The sequence below is a fragment of the Meles meles genome, chromosome 20 (assembly GCF_922984935.1).
Source record: "Meles meles chromosome 20, mMelMel3.1 paternal haplotype, whole genome shotgun sequence".
NCBI classification, from domain to species: Eukaryota; Metazoa; Chordata; class Mammalia; order Carnivora; family Mustelidae; genus Meles; species Meles meles.
Genome location: NC_060085.1, coordinates 40,662,827 through 40,681,105, shown reverse-complemented (window position 1 = coordinate 40,681,105; position 18,279 = coordinate 40,662,827). Strand labels below are relative to the sequence as shown.

General features: G+C 43.6%; 1 protein-coding gene across 1 annotated transcript in view; it reads right to left on the bottom strand.

The window, feature by feature from the left end:
- The window catches only part of GXYLT2 (glucoside xylosyltransferase 2), a 94,052-nt gene extending 76,063 nt beyond the window's left edge, over nucleotides 1–17,989 (bottom strand). The window contains exon 1 of the mRNA XM_045989667.1: nucleotides 17,583–17,989. Within this exon, the coding sequence (XP_045845623.1) occupies nucleotides 17,583–17,857 (275 nt within the window). The 5' untranslated portion in view covers nucleotides 17,858–17,989. The remainder of the gene's footprint in view (nucleotides 1–17,582) is intronic.
- Between the last annotated feature and the right edge of the window lie 290 nt (nucleotides 17,990–18,279).

Here is an 18,279-nt window from a genome sequence, read left to right as displayed (position 1 = left end):
GCAGAGCTGATACGGGACTCAGTCTCATGACCATGAGATCATGACTTGAGCCAAAACCAAGAGTCGGACACTGAACTGGCTGAGCCACTCAGGCTCCCCAACAACTCTTTTTTTTTTTTTTAATTAAAAAAAGCTTGCATTCCTCTGCAGCCTAACAAGCTACTTCTCTGCAGGCTTCCGTGATTTGGGACTGCACAGTACAAAAATCAGGGGCTAGGGACTGCAGTCTTTCTTGGTGTCTGGTGACAGGTATTAAAAAAGAAAAATAAAGGCCTCTCCTGATGGCAGTTCAAGTATCAGTGGTTAGGATTTAATGAGACCTCTGCTGCTCCCCCTCTGTTACCTCTCACATTACATTCAAAACCTCAGGCTTCAGGCAGTAAGCATTTGTGTTGTGATCACAATGAATAATCAGGTTTAAGGGCACTAAAATGGTGTGCCTTTCACCCAGCACCGCTCAAATGTCACTTGAGACCCTTCGAAGATCAAGGGAAGTCCAGTCTATGAACCTAAAACTCCTTAACCCCTTGAATTACACAGTTTGGGCAGGGAATGGGCAGTGGGGAATTGTAGCATCGTTCAGACTGATGGTTAACTATATTCTTATTTATACTTTATAAAAGGGGACTGGAGTGGACACTTGCTGTCCAGAATTTTGAGACGCTTCCTGGTAAGGCTGGAACTGATGGTAACCATCTTGGCCGCCACGGTGGTAGAGCCTGAATGGGAGTCAACACAGTAGAAAGCAGAGCCGAAACGTGGTGGGTCACATCTTTGCTGGTCCTACCCGCATCCAGGTTCAGGTGACCATAACTGAGGACAGTTTTTTTTTTGTTTTTTGTTTTGTTTTGTTTTTGTTTTTTTAAGAGACAAAGAAAGAGAGTGAACACAAGTAGGAGGGGGGCAGAGGGAGATGGAGAAAGAAAATCTTAAGCAGCGTGGGGCTTGAGCTCACAACCCTCAGTGCCGAGATCAAGAGTTGGACACTTAAGTGAATGAGCCACCCAGGTGCCCCAGACAGTTCAGTTTTTAAGCCAGTGCATTTCCTTTCGCTGAAGCCACATAGAAACAAACTTACAGCTTAGCAATCAAAAGAGTCCTAATTTAGGGCTTAAAAATATTTCCAATCACCTTTGCCTCGTTCCGCCTCTCTCATATTCTCACCTTGAGTCAGCCTTTGAAATGCTCACTGAATCCCTTTCTTCCCTGTTGCTCACTGCTAGGGCCCTGAGCCCCAGTCCCACCACTCTTGCAGTTTTGTGCTGGAAGAAACACCAGATACCATCTAGTGCGGGGGATCCCCTACCCAGCTCACACAGCCTAGTCATTGGAGGTGCTTGTTAACATGCAAGCCTCCACGTCACAAGAGATTCTAAATCAGAGGGTCTTGGGGAGGTCCTGGAGTTTGCTTATTAGTACAGTACCACAATCACCAATAGTGATTCTTGGCTGTAGCCAAGAACTAATGATCTGAGCTGACCCCTCATCTCTCCTTTCTTTTCTCTCCCAAATTCTTCCCCCACACCCTCAGGAAAACCCACTCCATGTTCAGCCTTCTCTCAGGGTATTCTCTTCATGTCTTGCCATCATGAAAACATGGCAGCCTTGTGAGGATGCCGCCTCCCCAACAGACCCCCATGTGGAGGCTGCTCTTCCTCCCCACCCCTGGGAGTCTCGGGGCAGGAGATGGGCTGGTGTCCTCTTTGTTCTTCCTGCCACACTTAGACATGGGACATGTCTTCATAGTGACATCTATGGATGAAAACTGTCTTCTGTCTTTGTTGGTGTTATCTCTCAGCTTCCTGGGAGTGCTCTTAACTCAACGACAGCTCAGCTCCTCGCTCACAGAATTCCTCCCAGCATTCTCCAGGACTTCAACCACTGTTTAGAAGATGCTCCCTGCCTCCTGACCCTTAAGTTTAGGGATTTCTGCACCCACCACCTTTCCTTCTTTCGACCTGAGACACCCAGTGCTGTACTCACATCCTGGACTTTTACTGTGTCCTCTGCCTGAAATATTCTTCCCTTTGCATAGATACCTCCTTCTCTTTTAAATGAGCTTCCTTGACCACCTCATCAAAGGAGCACACTCCCTTTTATTGTCACGGTCTTTGCTTATTTCCTTCCAAAAACTTACCTCAGCTGGTATTTATAAATTCTTTCAATGTAATTTATATCAAGGACACATTATATACCATCAATCTAAGGCAATGTAAATAAGCAAAATCTCTATCTTTAGAACAAGATCAGAATAAAATACACAATGTAAGTTTCCAATTAAAAAAAGTAAACATGGGTGTCTGGGGGCTCAGATATTTAAGTCTGACTTGATTTTGGCTCAGGTCATGATCTCACAGTCATGAGACTGAGTCCTGTCTTGGGCTCTAAGATGGGCATGGAGCCTGCTTGAGATTCTCTCTCTCCCTCTCCCTCTAGCCCCTGCATGCACACATGTGCTCTCTCTCCCTCTAAAAACAAATATATATATATATATAACATATATATTGAAATATTAATGTTGGTAAATGGAAAAAAAATTGTGCCCTCTAAAACTTTCTTTGCATGTTATGTCCTGGTCTAATTTCCACTGAATACATATTTTTATAGCTGTACTAACAGTGTACCTACAATTTTATATTTCACATTTTTCATCTGATTCTTTTATTTTTCTTGTTACTTCTTAAGTCTTCATAGGCGTATCATTGTAACCAGCTATCTACTAGTCCATCCAATAAAAACAGCAGAACTTATTAGCATTGCCCTTTTGTTGGTTGTTTCCAACTAACTATTCTGTTATATTAAAAAAAAAAAAGTCTGGTACTAAATATTGTGAGCCAACAGAATTTTTTTTCCCTTCTTTTCATTATGGCCTTCAACTACATTCCCAGAAATGACATTACTGGGTGAAATAGATATTATCCTACCAAAAATATAGTAACCTTGACAGTTTCTCAAATTTACCCAAGAGTTAATAGAAAACACATACTGTGAGAAAAAATAAAACCCAAAAACAACAAACATGACCCCTGCCACCTCCAAGTTACTTGCATGACATAACCATGAAGCTGACTTCTGAAACACGATGAAATGGGCTTGCATACAGCATCCGTGCCTCCCAAATTCTGCATTTTCCAAAGGGCGATGTCTCAGCTGCAATTACCACTAAGACACCATATCAAATCACTTTGAGTCTGAGTGAGAAAGCCATTCCATTTCCAGTTTTTTTTCAATAACGTCAGTAAGAAAGTCTTGGCTTGGCACTAACATGTTTTGAACACCTTTGTAATGTAACCTAATCTTCCCTTTCAACTAAAAAGACAGCAGATCTCAGATACAGAACCTTCAACAGCCAAGTCAGAAATGACCAACACTGTTTCATTTTCTTAGTGTCTTATTCAGTGATTACCTTCTATTTATGTTGCCACCGAGAATTTGTGTTGGTGATAGGAAGTTTCCCTTAAAATAAATATACTTAGAATGTGGAGAAATTAGAACCCTCACTTATTGCTGGTGGGATGGCAAAATGGTGCAGCCACTTTGGAAAACAGTTCCAAAAATCTGGTTAAACACAGAACTACAATGTGACCTGGCAATTCCACTCCTACATATCTGCCCAAGAGAAATGAAAACATATGTCCACACATAAACTTACACACAAATACTCAGAGCAGAATTATTCAAATAGCCAGAATCCAACCCAAATGTCCCCCAACTGGTGAATGGATAAATAAAAGGTGAAATACTCATAAAATGAAAAATCATTTGTTCACTAAAGGAAAGGAGCACTGATGTATATTACAACCTGTATAAACCTTAAACAGTGAACTGTGGAACTTATGAAAATACAGAAGACCACATATTTCTGATTCCATATATTGGAAGAACCCAGAGAAAATCAGAGAGGAAAATCCAGAGAGACATAAAGCAGATTAGTGGTTACCAGGGACTGGGGTTAGGGGCAAATGTGGAGTGATGGCTTGATGGGCACAGGGTTTCTTCCTTTCGGGTGGTGAAAACATTCTGAAATTTGGTGTGGTAATGGTTGTCCAACTCGGTGAATAAACTAAAAACCACTGTATTGTACACCTTGAAAGGGTATTTGGATTATATTGCAATCAAGCTATGATTAAATAAGTAAATGCGCTTATGTTTAACCAAGACTTTTTAACATTTCAAGACACTGGTAGTATGGCCATATCATAAGAATGATGGCTCTGATGTGCCACTGACTGCTGTTTGGAAAATGTATGTCTCATTCGTCCCTGCTCAAGCCCCTCCCTGTGCAAATACAAGATGAGATTCGGAGGAGGCTCACAGGGGGAAGAGGCTCTACCAGCTCCACACTGTCCGAGATGAGGTGTCTCCTTAATCGCTTAAAAGTCTCAAGAGTGCAACTTAATTAAACTTCAATTTCTGGAGTGTATAAATAATGAAATACGGCACTTACGTGTAGTGCTATTTACTCTGTAGCCTATTACTGCAAAACACACTGAATTATTAAAGTGAGTAATTGGTTCTCCTCAGACCCTCTTTCCTGCTGTCTCTTGCTACCTCTTACCAGGGCTTCTCCCTAACTGACAAGCTAAATTAATGCAGGTAAACCTGATGCTGGGATACAGGCAGGCAGTGGAGACTGAAGAGAAAACCCTAGTTTTTAAAAAGAGAGTCTAAAACAGTGTTGTTGGTAACTCATTTTCATAGGGAAGGAAACATAAATGGGGGGGGGATGGTAGAAGATGAATTCCAAGAAATCGAATACTCTCATCCAGGGGGAAGAAGAGATTCCCTCCTGCGTGGAATCCTACCAGATGAAACCATAGCTACTGGAACCTGCCGAAGGCCAGTGGATGAGGCCAGGGTGGCAGTTTAGAAATGGAAACACAGAAGGCAAGTCTGGTAACGGGTAATTAGATCCACGCTACGGGCTGGCAGCGAGGGGTGCTAATAAACTTCCCTGTGAACCACAGGTCTGGGAACACATTCGTCCCCTGAAAAAAAATTTCCCCACAGGAGCTGGGAGTAAAGCCTTCGCTTTAGAAACCCAGACATGACGCTCAGGACTGTGCTAACAGTTAAATCACTTTTAATGACCCATGGTTTGGAGTTAAATCAAGTACCATTAATCTTCCAAGATAGGCCGAGAAGCTGACGTTTGCCTTAAAGCCATGGTATTATGTGAATGGTGTCAACACAGTGCCAAAAATCTACTGGGGGGTGGGCAGTACATAACACAATTATTTGATAAGTGCATTCAATTATGAATAGCCTATTTTTAGTTTGGATCATGATATTTAAAACATGGCTGTGCTCCTAAACAAAGTCTAGGTCTAATACGTAGTAGGTGTTCCAAGCCTGAAGTTGTCAATCTTGTCTATGGGTCTATCTGTATGCGTGTCTGCTTTGAGACATTATTGGACATATACACCTGCTTTATGATTAGTAAATGGCAATGCAAGGACTCAAACTCAGGGAGCTGGACTTAAGAGCCCATGTTTTTAATCCTTATGCTCTATTTGGGGCCACACACAAGTGATTCAGAAAAGGAGTCTGCTCTGGGCAGATAAACCCTTTATCTGTACTCAGGGCTCGCAGCTCAGTCATCTGAGCCTGGATGGGATTTTAGCCCCACCCCCTTCCCAGGCATGAATCTCAGTGCATACCTTTACCAACTGCACTGTCATAATCCATGCATTCACCAGCTGACATCATGCACAAGTATATTTATCTATACTCCTCTCCCTCTAACTCTGTGATACTGCCTGGACTAATTCTCTTTTCATGTGTTCCCCTCATGATTGTTCCTGACACACAGGAGATTCTATTTCTCCATCTCCCTCTTCTTCTCAAATTAAGATGCTACTGAGATTGTAAAATATGAACCAGCAGTGTTAGTTTGAAATAAATGGCTGGTGACATATGAGGGAAAAGAATGAGGATTACATATTCTGCAAATGGACACTTCTAGCTCACTGCCCAAAAATGAGCATGGAAGACCAACTGAAGGGGAAGAAAAATGGTCTCTCCAACTAATTTCCATCCTCCAAGGCCACAGGCAATCAGGGATTTTTAATTTTTATGATAATTTATATACTGTAACTTACTTTATAAATTATACAGGTAATGCATATATTCCTCATAGAAAAAAATTTAAAATACAGACAAGTCAAAGGCAAGTACCATAATTCCAATTCCATAACCACTGTTAACATTTTGGTATAATGGTATAATCTTCCAGAGCCACACTCAATATCTGTGGATGTGTATCTATAAATATGTAAATATATAAAAGCTTTTTTAAAGGGGTAATATTTATATCCTATTTTTCCCTTGTAAATATGAAAAATTTCTCACATAGAAAAGAGATTTAATCAAAGGATCTTCTTCAAAGGGATTCTAGAAAGCAATGAAATTATTTCAGACTTCAAGATTTGTTCCCCAGTACAGCGTGGTGGTAAGTGATTCGGCTCTCGAAGCACATGCCCCAGGCTTCAAATTCTAGGTCTGCCTCTTACCTGTACATCTTGGGCAAATGCTTTAACTACTTCTGACCCTCAGTTTCCCCACCTGTAAAATGGGTGTACTGATTATAGTGGACATTTGCTTTCGGTTTTGGTGTTTCTTACCAGCATCCATTTCCAAGAGTTTCTGGTAAGAACACCTCAATTTTCTTTTGGGGAAACCATTCCTGTTCTGTTGTCAGTCCATGAGGTCTGGAAGGGCTGAATCATCCTCTCCCCACGTGTGGCCATCAGTGATCGGATATGGATGTGATCCATGTCAGGTCAACAGAGGTAGCTCTGGGACTCTTGCTGGATGAAGTTTTTCATTTAGCAGTGACTGAAGGAGGAGAAGGCAAGCCCAGACCTGTTGGGACTCTCATGTGGAGAACACCCACGCAAGGGTGTGGCTCACACAGAAGGCAGCAGAAATGGAAGGCAGAGGCATGACAGCTAGAAATCTGGGAAACACCTGCGATGGAATCCTTATCTCTTTTGCAATTTCTAAGTTTTATGAGCCAATAAATCACCTCTTATGACTAAGTGGTGTAAGCTGATGAGCTAAGACTCTATCTCTTGCAACTGAAAGTGTTCTGACCTATCCAATAATAGTACCTCTTAGGTTGTTAGGGAAGAAGCAAGATAATACGCGGAGATGCTTCGTACAGTATTGTGACTTACTTTCTTTTAAAAGATGTTATTTATTTATTTATTTAAGAGAGAGAGTACAAGTCAGAGGGGGAGGGGCAGAGGGAGAAGGAGAAACAGATTCTCCCACTGAGCAGGGAGCCTGACACCGGGCTAGATCCCAGGACTCTGGGATCATGACCTGAGCCGAGGGCAGACACTTAACGAACTGAGCCACCCAGATGTCCCGTATTATGGCATATTTTAAATCATCATTAAATATCAGTTGTTACCACCACCATTATTATTAAATACTAACTTGAAATGTACAAGAAGCCCTCACTTTTCTCTAAAAATTTTTTTTTTAAAGATTTTTATTTATTTATTTGACAGAGAGAGATCACAAGTAGGCAGAGAGGCAAGCAGAGAGAGTGAGAGGGAAGCAGGCTCCCTGCCGAGCAGAGAGCCCGATGCGGGATTCGATCCCAGGACCCTGAGATCATGACCTGAGCCGAAGGCAGTGGCCTAAACCACTGAGCCACCCAGGCGCCCCTTCTCTAAAAATTTAATTCCATGACAAAAACAGGCAGGCAGAGAGGCAAAAAGCATGGTACTTTAGGTATCAGTGTTCTACCTTATTGCAAACTAGATTTGAAGTTTTAGTACACTTTTTAAACTAAAAGTTTCTTCTAAATGCCAATTGTCAATGTGTTTCCGACTTCTCTTGTGTTTCTTCTAAAATGGAGTTTCTAGCAATGCATTCTCCCTAAGGGTAAAAATCTGATACTTGAACATCAAAGCTTGTTACTTTAAGGCTGGTGGTCAGACAACTGAGGTCCTTGTAATTCTCACAAAACTAGGAGGAGGAAAACGAAGGGCATCTTTAAGCCCAACCACATATGCAGAGCCCTGAATAGCAGTGTCTGTGGACAAAATTCTGCATTTGGGTTCCCTGAGAACACTTCCTATTCCCGTGAACCCTTCGCCCACTCTCTACTTTTCGGAGCTGGGAAACCATAGCTCTCTGCCCTCCAGTAGACATCAGAGCTAGAGAGAGCCACAGCTCCAGGCTTGACACTCTCCAGAGCCACAGTCCAAGTCCCCAGGAGGCAGTCAACATGGTCCTCCTTCAGCTATTCACTTAGCTTTTACTGAGGATCAGAAGACTGTGTCTGGTGTATTATTTATCATATACGGAAACTGAGTTTTGATTTCCTCAAGACATAATCCAAGAAAAGCCTGCCCTAATCTGCATCTGAGCCCCAGCTCATGTTTGCTGAGTTTCTGGCATGCTTCCATGCCAACATTTTACCTGTTACTTCATTGTATCATTGAGCTTAAGAGAAAGCCATGATTTGCTGAGGAGGACTGATTCAGCTTGTTAGCTGGGTCTAGTTAGGATTCAGTTCCTAACTAATAAACAACAGTGGACAAGATCAGAGTACTCAGAACGGTGAATCATTTGTTGAGTGACCCCCATGAGGTATCCCTGTGCTAGATGCTTTGTGTACATTATTCCGATTTTATCCCTTCGGACCTCAGTTTCCTCCCCCATGAAAAGGGGTCACGTTTTGGATTACATGTTCTCCACTAACCCTTACATAACGCTTGGATTCTAATTGTACAAATGATGAATTTCTCCTAGACTATTTCAGTTCATCATGTTGCTAAAAGATGTCGAGGGGAGGGATCATGGGCAAACATCAAAACATCACCTTCATATATACCAAAGTCACTCCCTGCTGGCCCAAATCACGGAGGCCCAATAAAGGCATCAAGTCAAGAGATTCCGCTTTCTGGGGGCAATTTTCAGAATTTCAGAATCTGAAGTAAATCAAGTGCTGGGGAAGATTTGGAAAAGAACACAAAATGAATTCCATCTTCCACAAAAGTCTCTTCTTTTTTTTTTTTTAAGACTTTAAATGGTGATTATATATATGTATGTACATACATATATATATCTCATACAATTGTTTTTAAAAATTTTTTATTTATTTACTTGACAGAGAGAGAGAGAGATCACAAGTAGGCAGAAAGGCAGGCAGAGAGAGAGGGGAAAGCAGGCTCCCCACTGAGCAGAGAGCCCGATGCGGGGCTCGATCCCAGGACCCTGGGATCATGACTTGAGCCAAAGGCAGAGGCTTTACCCACTGAGCCACCCAGGCACCCCTATCTCATACAATTTTATCTTTTATTTTCTCACAGTGAGATAACAAGAAGAGAAGTATTTCCAAGGAAAACAAATCTGTTTTCAATTTTCCTCCAAAGAATCTCACCTGTGAGTTGGTCAGGGGATTTGCGTCAATATGGCTACTATTTACTGAACTTAGTGACGATGTTAAAAGCAGGTACCACATACCCAAATCAGTCACAACCCCTTGGTGGTAAGTGAAAGAAACTCAGTTCATGGATTCTAGGAAAGGGATGAAGCAGCACAGCCAGAAAAGGGCAGAAGCTGGCCTTGGGAACAATGTCAGAACTTGCCTCCCTCACCTCACCCCCACCCTTCCCATCCCTGCCAGTTGCTTTGTGTTGCTTCTCACTTGGATTCATATACTCTCAATGCAAACCAGCTTCCTCCATATGCAGGAAACATGGCAGTCAATCCTGAATTTCATACCTGAATCTTAGTCACTTTGCCTTTAAACTGTCTCTGATCCAATTTTAAATCCCTAAGAAAGGGTCTAATATTAGGCCCAAAAACTTATCACCTGGGACCTGGGACAAGGTTAATAGTACATAAGGGCTGTTCCAGGGTGTGGTGGATGCGCCTTTCCTATGGGTCCTCCCGCGACCTTTCCCCTTTCTCTCCATTCACACCAGTGAGATTCTGATTTAAAGAACTATCTGGTTTGGGTAAGATGATTTTGGAGAAAAATATCAGACATCCCAACTCCAATTCATGTAACCGGAGAGCCCAAGACAGGGCAGGCATCAGGATGTTCTGATTCTTGGGTTCAGTAACCAAGGATCCAAATTCTACCTTCTCTATTCTACTGCTCACAGTGATGGCTTCATCTTAAAACTGGTCCTCTAAGAATCACGGTAGTAACTGGAACTTTTATTTCCTTGTCCATATCAAGCATATGGAGTCTTTTGCCCCAAAATAAAAAATATGTCCTTCCCTTCTGGCTGGTTCAGCAATGTGGGTCAGGTAACATCCGTGGTCCAATTACTGTTGCCAGAGAAATGAGTGTATTGAATGTTTTAGTCCTGTATGCACACAGCTGACACCATGAAAGGGGTGGGACGACCATGCCTGGCTTACACCATCTCCTGGAAGTTCAATCTATCCACAAACTGCAGCGGGGTGGGAGGAATAGAGGTTAGGGGTCAATTACAATGTCTACATCACCTTCTCGCAGGTGGTGTGAGTACTCACGGTCTCATCTCTAACTAGGGCTTGGGCCTTGCTTGCTTTGAGTCAATTAGTCAATCCTATCCTACCCCTCGGCTCCTTCCCAATTCCACCCCCACACTACAGGCATTTAAACCAATGAAAGCCAAAGAGATGGGAGAAAACTGGGGTTTGGAAGACAAAAACATTCTCTCTCCCCAGTAAGTAAGGGAAGGAATCTAGAATAGTCCATATAGTAATGCTTAGCTTAACATAGATAGACATGGTTACATATGGAAATATTTCTATATGTAAACATGTAAGTTAATATAAACACATATATGTTTTGTTCTGTCAGCTGTGAGTGTCTAAAAGAAATGATATCCCAGTAGCAAAAAGCACATCTCATACCCACATTTTGGTTTCTAATACCATTCTCCAGTGAGAGGAATCAGGGCTCTTTAAAGAAATGGCTGGTTCAAAAAATGAATCAGAAAATATACAAGATGAGCCTGGAGCATCCTGTAGGGCAAGAAGGTAAGGAAGTGCTCAAAAAACTAGAAATGAAAACAAAAAAACAACAACATAGTGATCGGAGTACGTCAAAAATAAAAGCCAACTCTAAAAGCTCCTAATGGCCAATAAAGAAACAATTTCAGCAACATGATAGTTATATAGGATTATAACTCAAAGTATAAAATAAATATCTCTTTGTAGGTCCATAGTGATATAATGACTGAATACATTAATAAATAGAGGAGAAGAATCAAATTGTCCTATGCAGGACAATCAATTTCAAATAATTTGTAAAGATACTCCACCGTAAAGGAGGGAGAGCATCACTGCTCACTCCTCAGGTGTGGGCTGGGCAGTGACTTCCTTCTAAAGTTTATAGTATGGAGGCACCTGGGTGGCGCAGTTGGTTATGTGACTGACTCTTAGGTTTCCGCTCAGGTGCTGATTTCAGGGTTGTGAGATCGAGCCCTGCGTCAGGTTCTGCTCTCAGTCAGGGAGAGAGAGAGAGTCTGCTTGAGACTCTCCCTCTTTCCCTCTCCACCCTGCCCCCGGCTCGCTCCTCTCTAAAATAAATAAATAAACCTTAAAAAAAATAATAAGGTATATAGCATGGAAGGGGGGAAGGGAGAGCAGTTGCCAGTAAAAAAAAACCCAACAAACATTACCTCTTCCAGGTGACCAAAGCAGTCATAAATCATGTCAGTAGCATATAGATTCCATATGATATGATGAAAATGGCACTTCACCTCACTGGTTTTCCTCCCAATAACCCACAACTCAGTACTATCATGAATGAAGCATGAGACACATTCCAGGGGTAGGGCATCCTACAAAATATCTGACCAGTGCTCTTCAAAACTCCCAAGGTCATCAGAAACAAGGAAAGTTTGAGAAACTGCCACAGCCAAGAAGAGACTAAGGAGATGTGGCATTTAAATATCACATGCGGGGCGCCTGGGTGGCTCAGTCAGTTTAGCATCTGCCTTTGTCTCAGGTCATAATCACAAGGTCCTGGAATCAAGCCCCGTGTTGGGCTCCCTGCTCAGCGGAAAGCTTGCTTCTCCCTCTGCCCTTCACCCCGTTCCTGCTCACTTTCTCTCTCTCTCTCAAATAAATAAAATCTTAAAAAAAAAAAAAAAGGAAATAAATATCACATGCTATCCTGGCCAGGATCCTGGAATAGAAAAGGGACATTCTATAAAAACGAAGGAAATATAAACTAAAAATTAGTAACTATACCATTAGTTCATTAACTATAACAAATGTATCAAACTAACAAGATTTTAATAATGGAGGAAACTGGGTGCTGGGTATAGGGAAACTTTGTACTACTTTCTCACTTTTTCTAAAAATCCCAAATTATTCTAAAAAGTAACATGTATTATAAAGAAAAAGATGCCCTCTCTATTAAGGATGTTACAATTACAGATCCTCACCATTCTTCTCATTGTTCTTCACTATGAGATTATTTTGAACATAATTAAATAGTATGTAACTTAATCATGTAAGTAAAATTTTCACCTAGGGCTGGCAAAAGGTAGGTACTGTGTTCATTCATTAGGTGATTTGACAAATATGCATCGAGTACCTACTATGAGATCATCTCTGTTCTAGGTGCCAGTGGCACAGTGATGAATAAGACCTGAAATATACACTGGAGGAGAGGAGCAAAGAAAATACAATGTTCATATAATAATAATTTTTTAAAAAGCACTAACCAGTGTAAGGGAGTAGAGTGTGATGGGGAGGGTCCTTTTTTCTAGAGCAGCTGGGAGAACCCTTCTGAGAAGAAAACCTAAAAGCATAGTCTTAAAAGAAGGAAGGGAACTAGCCACGCAGGGCTATGAGCAAAGAACATTCTAGCACAGGGAATAAGTAAAAAGTGCTGAGGAGGGAATGAATTCAGCACACTTAAAGGCTAGTGTAGCTGAAGCACAGTGGTAGGAAACAAGGTCAGAGACCTAAATGGGGTTGCGATCAGACAAGGCTTGAAGGCCGGACTAAGAAACTGAATTTTCTCACTGTGACAGGATGTTGGTCATTGGAGGCTTTCACCAGCGAAGACCTAGTGTGGTCTAAGCAGTTTACATCATTCCAGCAGCTGTATGGGAAATGGACTGTAGAGGGCGCTAGAGTGGGAGGAATGCAAACCAGATCTAGGGCTACTGTGGGGAGTCCACGTGTAAAAGGTGCTGTTTAGGAGACAGTGGTAAGCATGGAAATGGGGATACATACATACACATGTACATACATACACACACACTTTTTTTTGTTTAAGATTTACTTATTTATTTTAGAGAAAGAGGGAGAGAGACTCTCAAGCAGATTCCTTGCTGAGCAGGGAGCTGTAGACCCTGAGATTATGACCTGAGCTGAAACCAAGAGTCGGGTGCTTAACCGACTGTGCCTCCCAGGTACCTAGGGATATATGTTGACATAGAACCAATATGACTTGCTGATCAATAAAAGATGGAATCATGGACCAATGAACAAAAATGAATGTGAACAGAATCAAGAATCAGAGTACATAATATCAGAGGGGGTACCTAAGTTCTGGAGAGCTTTAATATGCTCTGGGGCTACCAGCTAATTATAGGATCGCTGCAGGGTTGGCATTTTGCTATATAACACCATCCCTCTTAAGGGAGACCTTTTTCCAGGCTTGAACCGTCTGAGAAGACTTATCTCAGATACCAAAGGGAACTGCAGGAAATGGTGTCTCTTGATGAGTGAGTAAACACGCTTCCTCTCATTGGAACAGCTGGGGAGGCTGCCAAGTGTAAACGTGTTTCTCTATTGTCTCCTCAACCCCACCTCTCCCAAATTCTGGGAGGGCAACAACTCCTTTCACCACTGTACAGTGAGTGCCTGGTCCAGAATATATGTGCAATAAACATCTGTTGAATGACTGTGGAATAAAATGGCAGAGGACCTCCACAGAGCTCAGAGGTATCCCAAGTCTCCCTTAGAAACCATATTTTAAGAGAAAACAGCAATACCCAGGCCAATGCAAAAAGAAAAAGAATAAAGTTCACGAGAGGGTTGAGATTGAGTAATCAGTAGGAGTTCTAGGATAGAGCCAATAAATGAGAAACTGATTTTGCAAGAGACAGCACAAAGGGCTAAGCAATACTCATTGTTGGGATTTTACAGCTAAACTGGATGATCTCATCACAGGATCATCAAATGTCAGAGCTGGAAGAGATCTTGGAAAACTTTTGGATTGATTTGCTCAGTTTACAGATGAGGAAATTAAGGTGAAATGGCTTGGGATTAGAACCCAATTTTCTGGCCTCCAGATGCCAAATTCTTTTCTACATTGCACTGATTAGCAGTTATATTCAACTGCCTTTCTATACACAGGCTCAAAGAGGAATTTTCAGAAGCAACTTGGAGATACAGCCTATTAAAATTTACTCTCCAGTAAAATCCTTTTTAGAATTCATTTCCATGAAAACCAAATCATCTCTTCCTGATCAACTTTTCCTCTAAACATTCAGTGAAAATAAGGCAGCCTATCATGATTCCCTTTTTGACATGGCTGCCAGGAAGCTTGGAGCTAAATTTAATACTTAACTCTCATAACAATAGTGGCTCAGTTTTTGACAAACAGTGCTTATTTCCTCCTCTCCTTTATGACTTCTCATTTTTTAGGATGATTTCAATGGCCTTATTATATATGTTTTTTAACTAAAAGTCGTCTCATATTCTCTCTGGAAGTCAGCCAGGTGTAAATTACCAATAAACCAAAATAAAGGAAGATTTCATTTCTCTTGTGCACTTGGAACAGCTACTTGGATTGTGGTGTCCATTTCCAGATCCCACCCCTGACCTAAAAGCTCAGACCTTACCTCTGGGCTTTATATTTATAGAGAGGAGAGGCCACCGCAGGACAGATTGCATACAAATGACTAGTTATAAAATTGTAGGGTCTGTCTGCTAACTAGGCAAGTCCCTGGAAACTTCTCTAAAATGAAAACAAGATGTGGAAGGAGAGGGCTATGTTTCCTGCGCTGACGTGGCAGGACTTGACTTAACAGCAGTACCCCCGGGGAGGTAAGGCAGCCCGGGCCACGGATGGTCAGCAGGTGGTGGACTGTATCCCATCCAACTCCACGCTTGCTGCTGACTACTCCCCAGGCCGAGAAATGAGATCACGTAACCTTCATCTCTTCTGGATTCTAGCCACGTAGCGAGATTAAAGCACCCGGTTTCTGAAAACACGAGGCTTTCTTTTCCCTCCCTAAAATGAAATGCCTCCTAAACCACAAAAATTTAACCCAAGCAGGGTTAGAAGAGCAATAAAGGAGTCCATGCAGACATCTTCCCTCCTGTTCCCTCATTGTCTCGGTATCTTCTGCCGCCATTTCTGTCCAGGTAGTATAAAAACAAACAAACAAACAAACAAAACCCAAAAAAACAACATTATTAAGTCTCAGGAAATGTCAACTTCTCCAGAGGACACTAGACTTTCATCTTTCTGCATCTGAGCTTCAGACTTCCTGTGGCTTTTTTATTATTCGCTCTTCCCCGAGTTTTAAAAATTTTGTTCTATATTCCTATGGTGTTGGCCACGACTTCATTGATAATATAAGAGATATGTTCAAAAGAAAAATGGCTTCAGGAGGTACTGTTGCTCATGGAATAGTCCTTCCCTAAAACATTCATTTGGATTCTGCTCATGATCTCTTCCTAGTCAGAGCCAATTTGTTCAGATAGAGACAAGAAGATGCTGCCCTATGTTCCCAACACCTTTAAGAATGAGACCGTTGTAAAAATCTATGATGTTTCTTTAGAGAAATCTCAGGAAAACCATGAAAAGCAGGCAAGACTAGTTAGTGTTATGACATCAGCATAGCAGGTAGGAGTCAACCCGGCCAGACCACCTGAATCTTTACCCTTCTCGACCACAAGTGACCTACGAACCTTGGGCAAATGGCTAAACCTCAGGCATTACTTTCCTCAACTGTGAAATGGGAACAATAATAATTAGTGCTTACTTCATAGAAGAGGCTCTCAAACGCTGGTGGAAACAATGGGAGGGCTTGCTAGGACACAGATTACTGGCCTCACCCCCCACGGCTTCTAGTTTCCTGAGGCTGGGGTGGGGCCCTAGAATCTGCATTTCTACCGAGGCCTCGGGTGACACTCTTGCCACTAGCTCTTTCAAAGACTACACTTCAGGAGCCCCCATCAGAGGGCCATGGTGCAGATGACATGGTTAATGGGTGTACAGTAAGTGTTAACAAGGGCTACTTTTGGGGACTGCTGTTAGGAGGATGCCTGGTGAAAGGTAAGCTAAGTTAAGTGATGTCAGTCATCACTCTTAGGAGTTGTCCCTTCTACTTACAAACCCCAGGAAACTTGCAGTTCCACCTTAGGGCAACACATTGTAAGAAACCCCAGCTCCTAAAAGAAATATCCCGAGTTTAAAGTATGTATACATTCATAAGAGCTTGTAAATGGTTCTAAATACTTAGAAGTGACTCTATAGATGATCATTGGGTTTCCTTCTCCCTCTCAAACTTGTCAGTACCCATCTGTACATTTATGATGAGGCAGAAGAGAACCAAAAGCTGACACAGCTACTTCTTGAGGTTTTGTGTCTTTTCTCTTAGTTACAGTAAAAGCGCCAAAACAGATTTAGTCATTAGGGCCAAAACGAATCTTCAACTCATTTCAAGTAATGAAGGAGCCCTGCACAGCAGAGACAGCAAGGGCAGTTACAAACATCACCAGCTTCCAAAGGGCAGAGGAAACAGACCCCCGGCAAGAAAAGGGGATAGTTAAAAAGCTCTCCACAACAAAGGAAATGAACGCAAATCCCTAACCTGGGGGCGGTCCAGCAACCCTAAGGACAAAGATAAAACGCTCTGATGAAAAGCTGTGGCGGGTTAAGCTCAGGGCAGAGAAAGAGAATATCAAACACCATGTCAAAGGTTAAGATGTTTCTGCCCTGTAAGACGCTTCGACCGTACGTGAGTCTGAAACAACGTGGAATAGGGAAACCGTCACTCTCTCTTTCCCGTGCCACGCACCGCTCCTTCCAGGAAGAAAACTTCTTCTTCTTCTTCTTCTTCTTCTTCTTCTTCTTCTTCTTCTTTTTTTTAAATAAACCTAGGTCGAGTGCCCCTTCTGTTCTAAGGACAGTGCGATTCAAGGTTCCAGGAGAGGAAGCTAGTGTTTCGTAAACATCTAACTTTTCCAACTCAATCACATCTAAGTTTTTGGTAAAAATTCTCCTGTGAAACATGAGAATTAGATAAAGCATTCTTGAATCGTGATGGCTTTGGAAAAATTAAACAAAGGGCTCATGTTTGCAAGAACGCAAACACACGTCTTGCTCTGTTAAAAAAAATGTAATATATAAACCACCCTCCTTGGCACTTCTCTTTCAAAAATGTACGTGATTATCAGCATTGCGCTGTCAACAGGACTCCACAAAGGTGGTTCTTCAGCTCTGGCGGGGCAAAAAATACTACCGGGCAGCCCGCGGGAGAACCTGGAGTCTGTCCCTCCAGCCCAAAGCCTCCCCTGGACTTGACACGGGCGGAGGGAGCGAGACACGGGTCCCCAGCAGGGATTCTGGGGCTGCCACGACTCACCTCGCCAACTTCTCCAGGCTCGCGGCGCCCCGGCGGCCGGCTCGGGGGCGCGGACGCGGGGGTCGGCGCCGCCGAGCGCGCGGGCGGGCCCCCGGGAGGGCGCCCGGACCCGGGAGGCGCTCGGGGGTCGGCGCCGGGTGGCGCTGCGGGGCGGACTCGGGGCGCGCTGGGGGCGCGGGGGGCTCTGCGCGGCCGGCGCGCAGGGACAGCAGCGCGAGCAGCAGCGCTGCCAGCGCGAGCAGGAGCAGCGCCGCCGCCTTGCTGCGGAGCTTCATGGTGCGGCGCGGCGGCGGCGGCGGCCCCGGGGCGGCGCGGCCCGTCTGCGCATCGCGGCTCGCCGGGCGGCGGCGGCGGCGGCGGCGGCGGCGGCAGCGGCGGCAGCAGCGAGGCGAGCGCAACAGCGCGGACGGCCGCCTTCTCCGCCCGCCCGCCGGGGACTGGGGTCGGGGCAGTCGGCGCGCGGGCGGGCGATGGAGGAGGAGAAGGAGGAGGGGGCAGGAGGGGAGGAGGCGCAAGCCCCGCTCGAGGAGGAGCGGCCCGCGCCTACCGTACTGTGTGGAGTAGCCGCCCGTCCGCCCACCCGCCAGCCGCCCGGAGCCTGCCGCGTAGGCTTTAGGGAGCTCAGCCTCAAATCCTCTTCCTCCTTCATGTATTCATCCTTCCACCCACCTGTTTATCCATCCATTCATTCCCTCCC